Source organism: Panthera uncia, assembly GCF_023721935.1.
Source record: "Panthera uncia isolate 11264 chromosome C1 unlocalized genomic scaffold, Puncia_PCG_1.0 HiC_scaffold_3, whole genome shotgun sequence".
Lineage (NCBI taxonomy): Eukaryota > Metazoa > Chordata > Mammalia > Carnivora > Felidae > Panthera > Panthera uncia.
In genome coordinates, this window is record NW_026057584.1 from 61,308,957 (window position 1) to 61,326,748 (window position 17,792).

Genomic DNA, 17,792 nt, shown 5'->3' on the forward strand with positions numbered 1-17,792 from the left:
GAAAAGTTTAAACTTTTCCACAATAAAAAGTTAAAAAAGAAAAACCAAGGAAGTTGGTATATCTACCGTGACTGTGGGCTGACCAGTCTCTGTCTCAGGTCACAGAGAATCTATATATACTAGTTCCTTTTTCAGAGATTGTTAATTTGTGGGGGGTTTTGTTTGTTTTTAATTTTTCGTGATGTTTATTTATTCTTGAGAGAGAGAAAGTTGGGGGGGGGGCGCAGAGAGAGAGGGAGACACAGAATCCGAAGCAGGCTCCAGGCTCTGAACTGTCAGCAAAGAGCTCAATGCAGGGCTCGAACCCATGAACTATGAGATAATGACCTGAGCTGAAGTCGGACGCTCAACCGACTGAGCCACCTGGGCGCCCCCAGAGATTGTTAATTTGTAAAGAAATTTCCAATACCAATATCATCTCTTTACAAACTGCACCCAGATCAGTCTGTTTTCACTTTATTAAAACCCAAGTTATTATTTTGGCTGACTATTAATATCCTTAAAAAAACACCTTCCACTGTGTGTAGCTACCTGTGGGGTTTACCCGATCACTCTGATCTATATCTAAATTACAGATCAGCCACCAGGAGCTGTATTTTCGTCTGGCAGCAATAGTATACTTTCCCAGGGTCAACACCTTGAGATACAGGTTTCACACTGCCTGAGAGATTACAAACTCTATAAACGCAAATATCTGCTCCCAGAAGCTGCTCAGAGGAACAGGGGTGAAGGGCTGCAGGCTAAATATCTAAGTAGAGTCATACACTGGTCTAATAAGAGTCCATGCTTCTATGACCATGTGATGCTTCAGTTTTGGAGGCAATACGAGTTGCGATTATGACAAATCAATTTTTCTTTGAGGGACAACACTACTCTGAGCTTTGGTGATAAAAGCACATGGTCTCACCTGTCTGAGAAAGTGTGTGGAGAGTGACTTGACAAAATAAAAAACACTGGACTAAAGCAAGTCTAGCTAAAACACACATGGAGAATCCTGACTCTTTTTTGTCTGGCTACATAACACTACTTGATCTCCATCAGGGATAGGTTAGCCATCAGACCAAGGTGAGCCGCAACTAAACTGATGAGCAGGCTTTTCTTTAAAAATCAAACAACAACTGGGTGCCTGGGTGGCTCAGTCGGTTAAGCGCCCGACTTCGGCTCAGGTCATGATCTCACGGTCCGTGAGTTCGAGCCCCGTGTCGGGCTCTGTGCTGACAGCTCAGAGCCTGGAGCCTGTTTCAAATTCTGTGTCTCCCTCTCTCTCTGCCCCTCCCCCGTTCATGCTCTGTCTCTCTCTGTCTCAAAAATAAATAAACGTTAAAAAAAAAATTTTTTTTAAATCAAACAAAGACTTTATAGCATAATTAAGTCTTGTCCATCCTGCAGTTATTCAAGCAAGCCACACTCGTTTCAGTGGTCTTGGCACACCTCAAAAGCTGTTTGGGATTCCTTATTTAAAAATGCTTCTTTGGCCAGCCTATTCATTCCAACACTTGGTTTTTGTCACGCAATAGTCTCACTCAGCTCTATCACCCCCAACCTCCCAGTCTTGGCCTTAAATCTATCTTTCAAGTGACTAGGAGGAGTGAGAGGGATAACAAAGGAGAGGAGAGGGAGAAAGAATAAAAAGAACAAGGGGCTACCAGGGGCTCCCCTGTGGTGGCAACTATGCCATGGACTGCCACTTCCTGTAGATCTGTCTGCCCAAGAGCTCGGGAAAGCCAAGCTGCTGTGGGGGAAAAACAGCAGGAAGGAGAAACCATTGCTCAACTCCTAGGCTTAGAAACAGCCAGTCAGAGATCCAAAAAGTCCTTCAACTTGAAGCACCTGGGAAGTAACCACTTTGGCCAGGACCATTGACTAGAGAGGGTTTCTATAACATGAAAAGGAGGCAAGAGGGCATCCTCAAAGGCCTCCTATTAGAAATAGGATTTAATGACTCAGATTGTCTAAACTCCAGAGGTTAGAGTCAGGTGCAAATGGTGTGTATGTGTGTAACATCTTTTCCTAGACAACAGAAGGGGTTGTGGGTTGAACTGTGTCCCTCAAAAATATATGATCAAGTCTTAGTCCCTGGTTCCTGTGAATACGACCTTATTTGGAAAGAGGGTCTTTGCAGATGTAATCAAATTAAGATGAGGCCATAATGGAGTGGAGTAGGCCTAATCCAAAGAGTGGTGTCCTTATAAGAAGAGAAAACTTTGGGGACACTTGGGTGGCTCAGTCAGTTAAGCACCTGCCTCTTGGTTTTGGCTTAGGTCTGATCTCATGGGCGTGGGTTCAGGCCCTGTGTCGGGCTCTGCACTGACACCATGAAGCCTGCTTGGGAGTCAATCTCTCTCTCTCTCTCTCTCTCTCTCTCTCTCTCTCTGTCCCTCTCCAACTCACACCTTCTCTTTAAATATAAATAAGTAAACTTAAAAAAAAATAAGAGAAAACTGTGGACACATTCGCAGGGAGAATGCCATGTGAAGGTGGAGGCAGGGACCGGAGTGATGCATCTACAAGCCAAGGATGCCCTCATCCACCAGAAGCCGGAAGAGGTAAGGACAGAGCCTAAGAATCTTCTAAGAGGGCATAGCCCTGCACACCTAAATTTCAAATTTCTAAACCTCTAGAACTGTGAGAGAATAGATTCCTCTTGTTTTGAGTCACCTGGTTTCTGGTAATTTGCTATGGCAGCCCTAGAAAACTAATACTTCTGTATTAGAGGGAAATGGGCCCAATTCTCCCCTGATTTAGGGGCAGGCAAGGGTAAGATTTATCAGAATGAAATAGGCATGAAATGGAGGAGAGAAAAGAAGCAGGGGACAGGTCATTCTCCTCTTTTTAGGTTGGGAAGAGCCTAAAACCAAGAATGAAAACTCTTTTTACAGAACTTGAAATAGCACCATGAGTTTGTATTTCTTAATTTATGTTTACAACAAAAAATGATGATGAGCTTTTGCCAGACTTAGGCCTTCCACCCACTGCCACTGTCCAAGGTCGTTCTGTGGTCACTGAACATGTTGCAGCTTTCCCTCATCAGAGTTTGTGCTTCACCTTGAACTTCACCTTGAACAGAGTTTGTGCCAGTTGCTGTCCTCAACTGGCAAGGGTGCAATGGGGGGCGAATTTCCCGCTGCACGTCCGCCTGGCTCTCACTCTTACCTGTACGAACCCCATACTTCAGGGTGTCTCTGCAGTCAACCAAGATCTGTTCCAGGGATTCAGGGTGGTCAGAGAGCTCCAAGTTGAAGCCCTCCATGCCTTCCAGCAGCTGGTGCGGGTGATGGAAGTCCAGCACCTTGGTGGAGCGATCAAATGTCTTGCGGACATAGTTGAGGAGTATGTCTACCACCTCCAGTAGGAACTGCACAGTTTGCTCTTCCCCGTTCTTAGCCGGAAGCAGATCTGAGGGGGAAAGCCAACAAGGGGTTATCGCCTGGCTCATGTCTGAATTGCCTTAGTCCAGACATCCCTAATATCAGCCACGACAGCTTTACAGACCTGGTATATTCCAGGTTATGTATACACATTGAGAATCTGATGTGCCGTCTCCCCAGAAAAATGCACATATGTCTATATACAGAAGTTGTGCATAGACTTTCTGAAGGTTTACAGACTGTCTGAGAGTTAGGCTGCTCGTAAGTGGAATGGAGTGCTTTGAGAAGCCATGAGCAGCCTACTCCTACTGTGGTCCACTCTGCAGGCTGACTGAGTGCCCGTCAGGTATGTGATGGAAGGAGCCTCTGTCTTGCTCCCCTGGGACCAGGCATGTCCCTCTACATCTGTTTAAGACACTGGCTTTTTGGTTGGGCATTATGATATGCTTGATCATTGACGGCAGAGGGTGAGGGCTCTGTGGGCAGAGGCTGAGGTCCTCCCCTGAACAGAATGGTCCTCTGTAGTGTCCTTGGATAGAAAACTAGAGCTAGAAGGTTGGCTCAGAAAAGTGGGAGAGGGAACTCCCATCTCTCTCCCTCTTGACCTCATCCTTTGAGCTTGGACTTCGGGATATCTGGGGGTGATTTTGGGTTCTAGCCTGTGGGAGGCAGAGTCAGGCTGGGTTAAGCAGGGAGGAAAACTGTAGGGGGCCCAGCTGCAGGTGTCAGCCATAGTGCAAGAGCTGATTGGCTGTACATGAGGCTCTGTATCGATTCACCGGATTATCTCTGAGGTTCAGTGAAGTCCTATTGACTGTTTGGGTCTGGCCTCTATGGCCTGTGGGGAGTTAATGGAAGGGGGCAGGTTTACCTTCAAGCTGTTTTAGGAGAGGCTGAAAAAACCCTCCTGAGACCAGAGTTGTGGGGACAGCAGTAATTAGTGAAAGATCTCCAAAAGGAAAAGGAGTTTCAGAACAGCACTTGGTCTTTAGGCCCAGCCACACAGCTTCCCACAGAGTGATTTTCTTGTTGTTGCCAACCCTGAAGGATAACTGCTACCATGGGAATCACTGGATTTTCTTATATGTAAGATTTCTTCACATTCAGAGATTCTTTGAAACCATATTTGCCCCTGCAAGTGTCTTCAGAGTTGACTGTTTTTATTGACTGCCCTCATCCAGGATCCACAACGATGAAGTCCTGGGCAGTAGGGAAGGAGGGAGTTTATTCGTTCAAATATTGGAAAGGTAGTTTCTTGACAGTTCAGAAAAAGTAATGACATTTTTGATAACAGAAGTATAATTACAGGAAAAAGTCAAGAAACTCAAAGCACCTACTGGATAGGACTGGTGAGGGTTGGGGGGCATGGAGAGGGTAGGAGGGTGGGGACTACCTCGAGCAAACAGGTTGGAGAAGTCTGTCTCCGTGCGCCGGAAGCGTCCATCCCTGTCACTGTTTTCACAGGAAAGCAGGTTTTTGGAGGACTGCCTCTCCTTGAAGGCGCTCACAAGTCGGCTCTTCTCTTCCAGGCTGTTGGTCCTTTGCAGGAAGCCTGTAGCACAAGATGCCGGGTCAGAGGGAATGCACTAAATTCCCAGCCTTGGAGGGTCAGCTGCCAGGCCAGATCTGCTCTCCAAGCAGGGTTCTTGCTTCTCGTGAGAAGAAGCAGAGTATCTGCATTTTATATATAAGGGCTTTGGCACTGCTGCCCTCCAGGCGGGGAAGGGGCAATGCCAAGTGTCATCAGTGGCACAGACCCAGTCATGCAAGAGAGGAAAACAGTAAGCAAAGCCCATCCTCCTCTCTGAACATGACACTGAACTCAGAATTAAGTCGATTGGACAGCTTCCACTCCAGTAACTAGCCCCGGGATGGGGTTTTAAGGGGAAGGACACAATTGGAGAGGATGCTGCCGGCACTGGGTTTATGGGAGGTGCAACCAGAGGAAGGAGGAGGTGAGGACCAGCAGAGGGAGGAGTCAGGGAGGACCAGCACTAGGGGTTAGGGAACATGCTTTCCTCAGGCACCAGGTAATGCTCACAGGGTTGAATGTAAGTATAATTTTTCTGACCCAAACATGACATGCAGCTGTCTCCACCCCACCCCCTCTCCTTGAATAAAGGTACTGGGGAAAGAGACAAGGAAGCCTAAGGCCTTATGTGTGCCGACATTTAATTCTATAAATACTTACTGAGCACCTATCTTTTCTTAATGTTTATTTATTTATTTTTTTAATTTTTTTTTTCAACTTTTTTTTTTTTTTTTTTTTTTTTGGGGGAGAGAGAGACAGAGCATGAACGGGGGAGGGGCAGAGAGAGAGGGAGACACAGAATCGGAAACAGGCTCCAGGCTCCGAGCCATCAGCCCAGAGCCTGACGCGGGGCTCGAACTCACAGACCGCGAGATCGTGACCTGAGCTGAAGTCAGACGCTTAACCGACTGCGCCACCCAGGCGCCCCTCTTAATGTTTATTTTTGAGACAGACAGAGAGAGACAGAGTGTGAGCAGGAGAGGGGCAGAAAGAGAGGGACACACAGAATCCGAAGCAGGCTCCAGGCTCTGAGCTGTCAGCACAGAGCCCAACACAGGGCTCGAACTCAGAAAGTGCGAGATCATGCCTGAGCTGCAGTCAGACACTTAACCAACTGAGCCACCCAGGCGCCCCCCTTACTGAGCATCTATTGTGGAAAAGCACTTTGCTAAGCATCTAAGATAGGGGATAGATAGAGATAAATGAGACAGATCTCCCACCCTCCACAAACTTACAGTTTGGCAGATGGTGACCAACATTGGAGTGAAGCTAGAAAGCCATCCTAGAACTAAACAGACTGAATTCCGAGCCCAGGGTGGGACTCAGAGCACCTCACCTCTGCTCCTCAGAAGGAGGAGAAATCTCTCCCATCTGAGGTGAGCAGCACAAGCACCAGTGGCCAACAGAGAAGCAGGTTGAGGCAAAAGAGCCGGACACTCTGCCAAGGAGGAGCACCCTCTTTCCCTCAGTATCTACACCCATTCCTTCTGGGGCTGGGGACCTGCAGACCCACTCCTTCCCTCAGCATCTCCTCCAACCTTGCCTCAATCTTAGCCCCAAATGCAACACACAGAAAAGAAGAAGAACGTTCTAAGCTTCTTGGTGACCCCAAAGCTGTCTTTGTAGGTACCAAGATCCTTGGGGAGTCATGCACATCACAAGGCAGGCTCTGGCGGAAAGTCCCAGGAGGTTCAAGGAGAGACAAGTTAATCTGGGGAATGCGGCTTTACTTCCCCAGGACTGCAGTTCAGTGGCGAGGGGTGGAATAAGGAGGGATGCAGGGGGAAGGCTGCAGTGGTTGGAATCCTCCCACACACAGGAGCGGGGGGCTATTTTTGGAGGGAAGAATAGGCAGCAGGCCGTTCATTCTTCCCAGCACTCACCTTGTAAACTTATTGCTAGAGCCCCAAAGGACATCAGGAGAGGGGTAGGACACTATAATAAAGCTCCACAGTTGGATGTAAAGATGGGGGTTGTATCCTTTCCCTCTCCTCTTCCCCTACTTTCTGAATTTCCCCTACAACCCCCAGAGTTCAAAATCTGGAGCCAGCACTCATTTGCCACAGGGATGCAGGAGCACTTGGCCCATGAATTCCAAGACTGCTCACCTGCTCCTGGAACAGCGAGCTATGGAATTTGCCAGGCTAAAAAGACCAACCATGTGGCGTAGTGGAAATGAGGTCCTACTGGGTGAACTCTTACTCTTTAGGTCTCTGACCTCTGGTTGGCTCTGACTCACTCTTTGGGAAAGCCATAAGTCTCTACCTTGAAACCCCTTAGAAACGCCTTTCCTCTGGGCAGCTGCAGGACCTATGACCTTGATGTAGGCTTGGGATGTTATCTCCAAAGGAGGTGCTGACACAGGCATTCCCAGACGTGTCCTGATAGTATTGAGAGATGACAATTATGACACAACTTTAAATCTGCATCTCATCCTTGGGCCATACTTCCTGGAGTGCACTAGGAATCAATGTTTCCTATCAATCCTGTACTTATGAATAGCACACTTACATTGCATCATAAATTGTGTTTAAAGCCATTAATTTGCTATATAAATTCTTACTGCATATTACTATCAGAATAACAATTTCTTGGCAGGTATTTGTTTTCTAAGACATTGGGAGCCTCACAAAAGGTAAATGATCCAGACCTCTCATGGCTCTGAGAGGCTCTGGAAAGAAATGTATGCTTCTCCAAGGATGACCAGGTGGAGGGTGACATTGAAGTCAGTGCTTTGGCAACTTCCCCGGCTAGCAAGGGGTCCTGGAAGCAGGGGTCCCTGACACTGAAGCAGACTGTATTCTCTCTTGCTCTGCATACCACCCGTGAGAACCTAGTTCAAGCCTGTGAGTGACTGGTAATCCAGCTCAACATTCCTGAGAGGCAAAGAGAAAACCAGAGGCAAGCTTGTAGCACTCTAGCTAGTTTTAAGGGGAGATCAGGAGCAGGAGGGGAACCCTGTCATGAATCCTCCTCTGGGCAGTGAGGAGATCCTGAGGCTGATTCCTTACCCCTACCCCTAAACTCAAAGGCCTGGGGGCCCACTGAGTGGGGAAAGAGTGTAGGGAGCCAGAAAGCACTTGACTTGAGCCAGTTGTTTCCAAATGTGGCTAAGTAAACCAGCTCGGAGGCTGTAACTAGTAACCAGTTTTAGAACTCTGCGTACGTAAGTGATGGAGGGCCAAGGACACAGTGAGAAGTTAGCAGAACCCAGAGCCCAAACTTTGGGCTTCCTGCATCGCGTTCTATTTAAGTCATACCACCATGCCTGTAGCTACCCCACTCTACATCTTGGCAGACCCTGGGTTTTCTCTACCTGATTATTTTCCCAGAGGATTCTGGCATCACCGGGGAGACCCAGGGCCTTCCTTGCAGCTTTAGTCCCTGGCTTCCAAGGAAGGGAGGCTGGCGAGGGGGTGGGAGTTGAATCTTGGCAAGGCACTGAAGATGTTTAGAGGCGTCACCCAGAGCAATGGGGATTTGGAGGTTGGAAGAGGACCATTAATTCTTACCCCGTCCTAATGTGAAAGGTCAAACCAACCTGGGTAGTGCCAAGAAGGCGGCATCCAGGCTGGTGAATGTCTGGGGGGAAGGGAGCCGGGGTGTCTGTGTGTGGGCGAGGTGGGAAGGCTGCAGATTTAGGTCAACACCGAAGATTTCACTTTGGACAGCCAGAGTTGGCCCAAAGTATGGAAACTAAATCTGCCTGGGGTTTTGTTTCCTTTCAGAATCAAACCTAACGTGAAGCCTCCTCTCGCGTGGCCCCCAAAGCTTGCGTATTAGCAGAAGGCAATTTCCCCTCAACAGACTACCAGGCCTCTCCTCCTGTCAAACAGGTTGCGACTTCTCTGAAATTAGTGTCGGGGTACGTGTGTGTTTAGAAACAAAGAAGAAACTCTCTGGGGATGGTCACCTCCAAATGTTCCAGAGTCCTTCCTCAGGCGAAACTGATGCAAACTCGGGGACTCCTATTTTCAGACCCAAGGAAGCTCAACTCTTTCTTGCCCAGTTACCCTTTAGAGACGTTTCAGGTGTGTCTCCCGAAGGGGGCAGTTAGACCTTTTCTTCCCCCGACTCGGAGAGGGGGGCGTAGAGGGCAAGGCCTGGGGCGCGAGGACGGACGCAGGGAATGCGGGTGGACGAAGGCTGCCCGCCAGGCAGGCGCAGGACCGCGGGGAAGGCCGCGCTCATCCCAAGTCTCCCCCGCCCTCCCCGCGACCGCGGCGGGCGCCCAGGGCTCGTTCAGTTCTGCTTGCCCGGCTGCATGACAATGACGGCTGCAGAAGCTGAGCGCCGCGGCCGCCGAAGGGACCCGGCGCGAAACGGGCCATTAAGCCGGGAATGGCAGCGGGGGGAGGGAGCTATTTATAGAACAAAGCTCGGCTGCGGCCAGCTGCCCCCGCGCGCGGACGCGGCCCCGGCCTAGCCCCGCGGGCCTCGCGTGCTGGGGAGAGGGTCAAACCCGGGGCCGCCCCGCGCGGCAGGGCTGGGCTTTCCCTGGAAGATGGCTGGGTCTAGTCGAGCAACGCTTGCTCACCGAGAATGCTGCTTGTTGGATCAAAGGGACAGAGCCCCGGAAACGCAGGGAGGGCGCCGCGCGGCAAAGCGGGGGAGGCAGGGTAATTCCCAGAAGCCGTTAAATGCCCCCGGTCTGCTCCGGCCCCAGCTGCCGCCTTCCTCGGGTCCCCGGACGCAGAGAAGCTGGAAGAGCAGGCCCGGGGAACACGCCGTGGCCGGCCCGCGCTCGCGGCTGGGGCGGGCGTGCCCCGTACTCGTTCCGCCGCTATCTCCCGCGCGCAGCCGCTGACGGATGGCTCTTTAATAAGCCCCTCGTTAATCTTCCCCCGCCCCTCCGCCCCCTGCCCGTCCGTATTTTCTGGCCCGATAAGGTTAGAGATTTTAGACGGTGAAATGTAGCAAGGAAAGCAAGTCCTCATTGTTCAGCCGGAGCCACTCAGCTGTGTCCCTTCGAACAAATCTCCTTTTTCCCTTACAAAAAAAAAAAAAAATTACAGCCCTTGGGCGTTTTCATTTCAGACCATCACGTCTCCGGAGAAAGGTTCTTTCTCCTTTCCAGCTCCCAGATCTATTTTTCTTCCTCTTTGGCAAATCGTGCCCGACACCCCCTTTCTCCTCTTGCGGCCCCACGCCCCCGCCTGCCCCGTTTTCCTACCCTCCTCTCCTTCAAGGGCAGGCTCCGCAAACCCTCTGGACTGCGCCCGCCCACACCTCCCCCAGGCAGGCCACCGGGGGGGCTGCAGGCAAAGAATGAAAGAACGAAATCTGAATCCGTTATGACATATCGGAGCAAATTCTCAAACTGGGGAGGCCACTTTCAACGTACGTTTGGCGGGGGTAGGGGGCACGACCTGCCAGCCTCCGCCTCAGGCGGAAACCGTGCCTTAAGCCTGCTCTCCAAGAAAACCGGACTAGTTGACCTTTTCTACCAGACCCTCTGGCCGCAGGTTGAGCGCACGCGTAGGAACGACCCGGACGCCGGGCAAGAAGAGCCCGGCTGCCGCGCGGGGGCGCTGTGCTCGCGCTTTTGCGCCTTAGACCGGGGAAGTCCCGCTGGGTCTTGGTTAGTCCCGGACTCCAGCAAAAATGGTCCCTCCCGGCCGGGTCAAGCAAAGGCGGAGGAGGGTTAAGACAGGTAGAGGAGCGTCTCGCTAGGCGTCGGGGCTTTAGAAAGCCATACCCAAGAGATTGGATCTCCTGCGTGCACCCCACTCTCCCAAACCCTCAAAACCCGCGAGCTGCGCGGGCCCGCCGGGCCCCAGCGGGCCCTTTCACTCACCGCAGATCTTGAGCCCCAGTTTTCTGGTGCATCCATGGGCCACGCCGCACCAGGTGTCATATGCTAAAAAGCAAAAGAGGTGCGATCAGTGAGATTAGGAACGTGGGGGACCGGGTCGAGGGCAAATGTGTTCTGGGGAGGAGGAGGCAGGTCTTTCGCCAGTGCTCCTCAATAAAAACTCCTTCGTGAAAGGAGCAAGAAGCCAGATCCGTGGGCCGACGGGCAGACTCGTGCCCTTCGAGGGTCCATCACACTCCCTTCCTGTTCCCACTTTCAGTTATAGAACGGGGTTTCTGGAAGGCCGAGAACCCATGGGACCCGCCCGTCTCTCCAAGCGACACTGGCAGGGGAGCTGGGGAGGCAGGATCGGAGTGGGACAGGGCCGAACCCACGTGCAAAAGACGGGGCCAGGCCGCTCCTTACCCAGGACCCACCCTCCAGGCCCTGTCCCTTGGCCTCCGCCTTGCGGACTCGAAGGGCGACCACAGCAGCCCGGAAAGGGAACACAGAGGCATCTGGGACCAAAACGTCTCATAATTTCTTGGCGGGTCTCCAGCCGAGTGGCAGCTTAAAATAAACTGGCATGAAATGGGGTCGCGGAAGAGTTCAGGAATTAATTGGGTGAAAAATAGTATTTGACTAGATGATCGGGCTCGCATGGCTGCTCTTCAGTCGGACCCAGAATCGAGAAACAATAGTGCGCCTCCGGTCCTCATCTCCGATCCCTTCTTCCCAACCTGCCCCTCATTAACCCTTCCCTCGGACGTCTCGGGTGTGGAGCTGGAGAACGCAAAGGGAATCGGGCGCCTTTCCTCCGGGTCCGAATGGCAGACCATTTCTGCTGCTGTGTTTTCCTTCATTACCAGGCTCAAACTCCTCAGGGTCTATGCTGCCCTCGAGGTTCGGCTTCCAGGAAGGTGCACGGGGGTGCCTGTGGCGCCCGCACTCTAACTGGTGTGGTGGGCCCAGCGTGAAATACCCTTCGTATCTCTCTAAGCAAGGCGCCTCCAATCATTCCCATCCCCCACCCCACCCTGGCCCAGCCTTTCAGCCCCGCGCGAATGTTGGTGGCGATAAGGAGAGTGACATCCATTAAACCCGAGGCACAACAGAGCCCCAGCGGGGAGAAGAAATAGACCGACGTCAGTGAGACAGCAGGTCACAGATGGAGTTCCTGCCTCAGACAGCAAATCGGTGCCAAAGCAAAACCCTTATAATAATACCTGGCGGGTAAAGAGCTATTTCCACTCAATAAAGTGCTTTTGCTTTAAACAGCATCTCCACTAATACTCAGAACAACCCTGTGAAACAAGAAGAGTGTTAATCTTAATACTCATTTTACAAATAAAAACATTGAGGTTCAGAGAGGTTAAGCGAATTTTCCAAGGTTACTCAGCTGGGACATTGGCGTTCAGACCCACTGCACTGCCTTTCAGAGTTGGGGGGGTTATAGTGAAATAAAGGGACAGAAAGATGGGGAAAGGAAGTGAGTGATCCCCTTTGGCTCAAAGAAGGTCCAGGAGCCCGAGTGGCGGAGAGCTGGGAGAAGGGGTCGCTGGAGCAGGAGGCCGAGTAAGGTTGTGCGGATCAAGCAAGGCCACCTCCCAGGAGAGCTTGGAGGGAGAGAGAAACGGAGCCAGCAGGCGGGTAGAGGGTGTGTCTGCAAGGGAGGGTGAGAGCCGGTAGAGAGCCGGGCAAGCGCTTGCAGCTTAGGATGCCGGCTCCGCAGCTGGGCTGCTGGGGGGCGACTGACGGCGTTCTCAGGACAGGTGCTGCACGCTCTTCCCAGGCAGGGTCCTCGACTACCTTCCTTCTGCCTCGGTGGCTTCCGGGCGCGCCAGGCCAGGTGCGGACTCAGGTCAGCGCCTCCACTGGTTCTCGCACCCGAGGTTGGGCGTGTGCGTTAGACCGTGGGCTACCGCCGGGGGTAAGGTTAACGGGGGTGGGGTGGGATGCGGGCAGGACTCTGAGGTGGGTGAACGCAGCGATCGCCCAGCCCTATCAGGCAACAAAAAAGGGGCGGGAAATGTGGAGAGGTCTGGAAAAGAAATCCATCAAGGCCAGAGCAACAGACAAAGGCGGGCAGGCCTCGCGTTCCTCCCGGCCTGTTCCGGCCAGCTCGGCCGCCAGTGCCCGGCTCACGTGCCACCAGGGCTGGCCGCTCTCCCGAGCCCCTCTTTGTTGTGTGGGTAATTGTAGCCCGCCTGGGAGGCGGGGAGAGGGAGCTGCAAAGGGAACTGAAACGCAACCTCAGGACTTAAACCCCGGTCTCCGGGGCCAGGAGCCAGTAGCTGCGCCAAAGAATTGGAGAGGGGGCTTGCCGGATAACAATCCCCCACCTTCGTTTATGGGAACAATTGACATTTTCTCAAGCTTATAGAAAGTGCCATAAAAGCGTAGCAATAAGCTCTTCTAACCACACTGCCACTCCTAAGCCCCTCTTACATAGAAATTCTGGGGCTGTTACTACTGGAGCTGATAGATTGGGGGGGAGGGCGCATACCAATCCAAAATGGGAAAAAAGAAAAACAATTCCCTCATCGCCACACTTCCACAGAAAGGTAGGAAATACATCTAAATTAAAGACAGATTCTGGAAATGGGCTAAGGAGCACACTGAGCTAGAGGTGGGGAAGCATAAAGCCCTCCCCCCCCTCCCGCCTTGTATCTGGTTCCCCCTTTTTTCTCTCTTCCAAATCTGTCAATTGCTAACAGATCTCCTGCCCCGGAGAAAGGATGGGTGCCCTCTCCTCCCGCCCTAGCAAAGCTGCTTGCCCCTTCCTAGTTCCCCACCTCTCTCCATTCAGGTTGCTGCCCGATCCTTGCTTTCTCTTTTCTTTTCTCTTTCTCTTTTTTCTTTTTTTGGTCTGAGATGTAATTAATTGCCTGAAATGTCGAGGCTCGATCTCAAACCGTTTTATGCACCTTTCTCACTCCTGGCTTCTCCCTCACTCGTCAATAGCTCGACGCAAATTTCCAGCAATTAGGGACCCCGAGTTTTCTAAAAGCTGCAATTAACGTCGAAATTTCCGCTGATTATAGACTTCGAGCACAGCGCGGGGGGAAGGGAGGAGGGGGGCCGGATCTCCGCTCAACGAGAGCTGGAGACAGAAAACTCTATTCCCGCCGAGGCTACAGTCTCCTCACACCGCCCTCTGCCCTGACCCCAGTCGTCCCACCAAGCGAAGAAACCACACACAACAAAAACAATACTCTCTCTGTCCGTCCCTCCCCCGAAGCGAAGCCCCCAACGATCGCCGCTGCTCGAACCTTGTGTGGTTCCTACTCTCCAGCGCCCCAGAATCTCCTGGCATCCCTGGCAGTCAAACGACCTCTGGCCAGGACCCAGGTCAGGGCCCCATCTCTTTCCAGCCTCCATCATCTCTGCGTTACCCCTTCCCTTTCCGTCAGCGCAGCCTCCTCACGTCCCAGCGCTCCCATCTTCCCCGCAGTCTATTTGATAGGAAACTGGGACAGAACCTACTTGTGGGGCGCAGGTTGGTAGTATTGGGGTCCGCTCCCGCATTCGAGGAGGTTGCGGACGAAGAAGGGGTCGAAGACGCCATCAGCTCGGTCGTCCTGGGGCCTCTGCTGTCCGGGGTCCTCGGCCAGTCGCTCGCAGGAACAGGCTGCAAAGAGAAGCGAGAGCAGTGCGGGGAGGGCTTCCGGGGTCCTGCGCGGGAGGCGACTGAGCAGCTGGGGGCGCGGACGCTCCCCCAGAAGTCTGGGCTCGGGACAGAGAGGCAGGAGGAAGGGCACCTAACCCGCTGGGCCGGGGTGCGCCGAGGGGAGGAGGAGACGTGCGCGCGATCTCTGGGACTCTGGCGCGGGCAACGTAGCCCAGGGCTGCTCTCCAGTCTGGCGGCGGAGCGGGGTGACCTGGAGTGCAGCGCAGAGACTAGGGGAGCCCAAGGCCAGTGCAAAACGCGGAGGTGCGGGGGATAGGGGTAGGAGGGCACGGGAGGCTCAATGTGCGATTTTCCAGCCGAGCCACGACCAGCCCCATTGGGCTCTCAGCAGCCTGAGGGCGGGCAGGCGGGGGGAGCGCGCACGGGGCGGGCACGTCTGGTTCGGTGTCTGGTTCCCGTTGTTGTGTCTGGCTAATTCCCTGGAAAGAAGGAGGGTAACTGCTCCGGGGACCGGGGACTTTGGTGAGACAAGGTGAGGGGAAAAAAGAGTCATATTTTTACATTCTCTCTCTGACTTGATCGGGGAAGAACTACAATCACCTTGCACTCCAGACAGCAAGAAAGCAGCGGGTCGGAAACCTTGTCCCACCCCGCTTTGAGCCATCTGGAAGCCTAGGATGAGGCTCCGTCCGGGTTTCTCTGTTCCCTCTCCACCTAACTCCCTGAGGTCCCAGGATTTGTCGCTGTACAAAGCCGGAGATTGAGGGGGCCAAGAAAGGACATTACCGGAGAAACGAACTTGCCCTCTGCGCGCTGAAGGCGGCAGACTAGGATCGGTGCGCGACGCCCCTGTACTGCGCTCGGCGCTGGCGCGATGGCTACCGAAGGCCCCGGGACAGAGAGTGCGGGCCAATCTGGGTAGATCTAAGACTCTGCAGAGTAGCAGCCACCGGCCACAGCCTTCACAAGCACCCTGGGACCCCACACCTAGCCCTGCGCGCGCACTCAATACAGCAACGCAGACAGCCGGTAGACCGCCGCTTCTGGGGAAGTAACAGGTTACCGCTCCGAGTCGCGCCTTTTGGCTGCCGCTGCCCACGAGCCCTTCGGTGAGATCCGCGCTCACAGCCAGGAAGCGTTGGGGAAAATCGTTCTCTCTCCACTTCAGCGCAGGTCTCAGCTTCTGGACATCCCTAGGCGTGAATTTCGCTGGTGCGGGATTGGATGAGTGTGAGGGCGGAGGTCACTGCGCCGCGCACCAAGGGAGAGCCAGGAGTGGGGCGGGCGGGACGCGTTCTGCTCGGGAGGGTAGATGGCGGTCGCCGGGAGTGGGGGTTGGCCAAGAAACCGTGGGTGAAGAGCACCCAGCTGAAGAGCTGAAGCTGGGCACTGGGAAGTCCAGGCGGCCGCGCGCTTACCCACCTGGGCTAGGCGACAGTAAGCCGGGCGCTCCCGCCGCTCTTCTGCGCAGCGCGCAGCGAACCGTTCGGCTCCGGTCCTGCCACAGGCGTGATCTTCCCGGCGTCACCTCCAGCTGCCTCCTCGCTCCCTCCAGCACCGTCCCGCACGCGAGCGCCAGGAGGAGAAGAGAGCAGTCGGGAGAGGCAGCTGCTAGGCTTTGGGGGAGGCGGGGGCGGAGTGGGGAGGCGGGGACCGGCTCGGCGGGGGAATCACGAGGCCGCTGCTTGCGGGGGCAGCTCGTCGGCAGAGCGGTGGGGCTCCTTTGCAGGTGCCTGATCGCCTCTGGAGCTTTAAAGGGCGATTATAAATCCAGATCACGGTTTGGGGCCCGGAAAAAAAAAAAGGCCCTATGAGTAATCCAGGCTGTACTCAACGTGCTCTATTTTTTGAAACAGAGTGTCGGGTAAGACGATGGAAAAGATAATTTCTGTGAAGAGTTCTGCCTTGTTGAGTGCTTCTTCTTCATCCCTCTCTCCCTTTCCCTCCCCCTCCCATACTTTTGAGAAGACTAGAGCAGTGGCTTTCTTTCCTCGCTGTCCTCCCGGATCTACGACCCGATGACTCTTTCTTGAGTAAAAGGGAGCTCTGGGGTTGCGTCCTCACTGGCTTTCTATTGAACCAGGATTGTCGTAAAAGCAAAGGAGGCAGAGATGAGGGGGGAACACTCAGACCCCCGGAGAGACCCCCACTCCTTTCCCTTCAGTTTCCTCATCCAGCTCAGAGCCTCCCCGAAGTACCTCAACTGAGTACCGCTACCCACTGCCATCCGCAGAGCAAAGGTCCCGTTTCCCATCCACTGTGCACTCCCTGCTTGCTTTGGTCCCCTTGGTAATGGGGAAAGAAGTCCTCCTGATTGATCACATCTGAAGGTTAATAACACGCACGAGCGCTGCTCTGAGACAAACGGGAAACCCGAGCCCCAGGGGGCGGGGGTGGGGGTGGGGGTGGGGAGCAGACAGTCACTCCCTGCCCTGCCCACTCTCCTCACTCCTCTTTCGATTTTGCGCTTTTAAAGGATTTTCCCTTTGCAATATTTAAACATATTTAATGAATTGCCGCGTTGGGAGAAGCCCCTCATAATAAAACGGCGTTCACGGAAAAATTTCCACCAGGGGGCGCCAGGCGCTCAGAGACCGCGAGGCCCTGTGTTAGCGGGGTCTTTCCTCCCGGCGGGAGCTAACACCTGGAAGGGCTGTCTGGGCTCTGTTCTTCTCCTGCCTGGTCAAGCCATCCCTCAGCCACCTTCGTCGCTAATGTATGTTCTCCTCTTTCCAATTCCTCAATTTCTTTTTCTTTGGGGCAAAAAAAAAAAAAAAAAAAAGTTGATCTTTGTGTGTATCTGGATGATATCGTGTAACCAGTGATTCCTTTATTCGTTTCACAGTGATTTTTCGCCTCCTGTTGGCGGTGCAGCAGGCAGGGGTTATTTATGGACAAGTCTGCGGCCTTGCTGGTCCAACCGAAGCCCACACCTTCTCTCTGAATAGTCTTGTCTCCTTTTACCACGACACTGTGGGGATGCAGAAAATCTTACTAATCACCGAAAATTCCATAATAGAGACCGAAGATTCTGCCCTGAGAAGATATAGTCCCATCAGTAAGAGGGTTCGCGCTCTGAGGTTTGAAATCACCGCGTTGCCCTTGATACTAAAGAAAATACTGTCGTCCTCTCTCCACCTTGCAATAAAAGCTCGGGCACTTTTTAAGGACACAAAAGCATCCTGAACGGGGGTGGGGGGGGGCGGGGTAGGGCAGTAACCTCAGCTCTGAGCGCCAGAGCTCCAGGCTGGGCAAGGTGGGCGTGCCCAATCAAAGCAGGAAACATCCCTTCAAAACCGGGCACCGCAACACACGAAAAGTGCGGTTTACTCCGAAATGAGGCTGGGAGTTCCACCCACGTCCCCTCCCAGAGCCTCCCTAAAGGAGATGTTGCACCAATCAGAGAGCCCAGTGCCGGTGCTAAATCACTGAGGACGCCCGGAGCAAGCCGACTGTCGGGAGGAGGCA

At 53.3% G+C, this 17,792-nt stretch overlaps 1 protein-coding gene across 3 annotated transcripts in view; it reads right to left on the minus strand.

The window, feature by feature from the left end:
* The window catches only part of GAD1 (glutamate decarboxylase 1), a 39,099-nt gene extending 24,779 nt beyond the window's left edge, over positions 1-14,320 (minus strand). For all 3 annotated transcript variants that reach the window (XM_049616046.1, XM_049616044.1, XM_049616045.1), the window contains exons 1-4: positions 14,180-14,320; positions 10,697-10,759; positions 4,762-4,920; positions 3,154-3,396 (exon numbers count right to left, since the gene is read on the minus strand). In XM_049616046.1, the coding sequence (XP_049472003.1) occupies positions 3,154-3,396; positions 4,762-4,920; positions 10,697-10,759; positions 14,180-14,261 (547 nt within the window). In that variant the 5' untranslated portion in view covers positions 14,262-14,320. The remainder of the gene's footprint in view (positions 1-3,153; positions 3,397-4,761; positions 4,921-10,696; positions 10,760-14,179) is intronic.
* Positions 14,321-17,792: the final 3,472 nt, after the last annotated feature.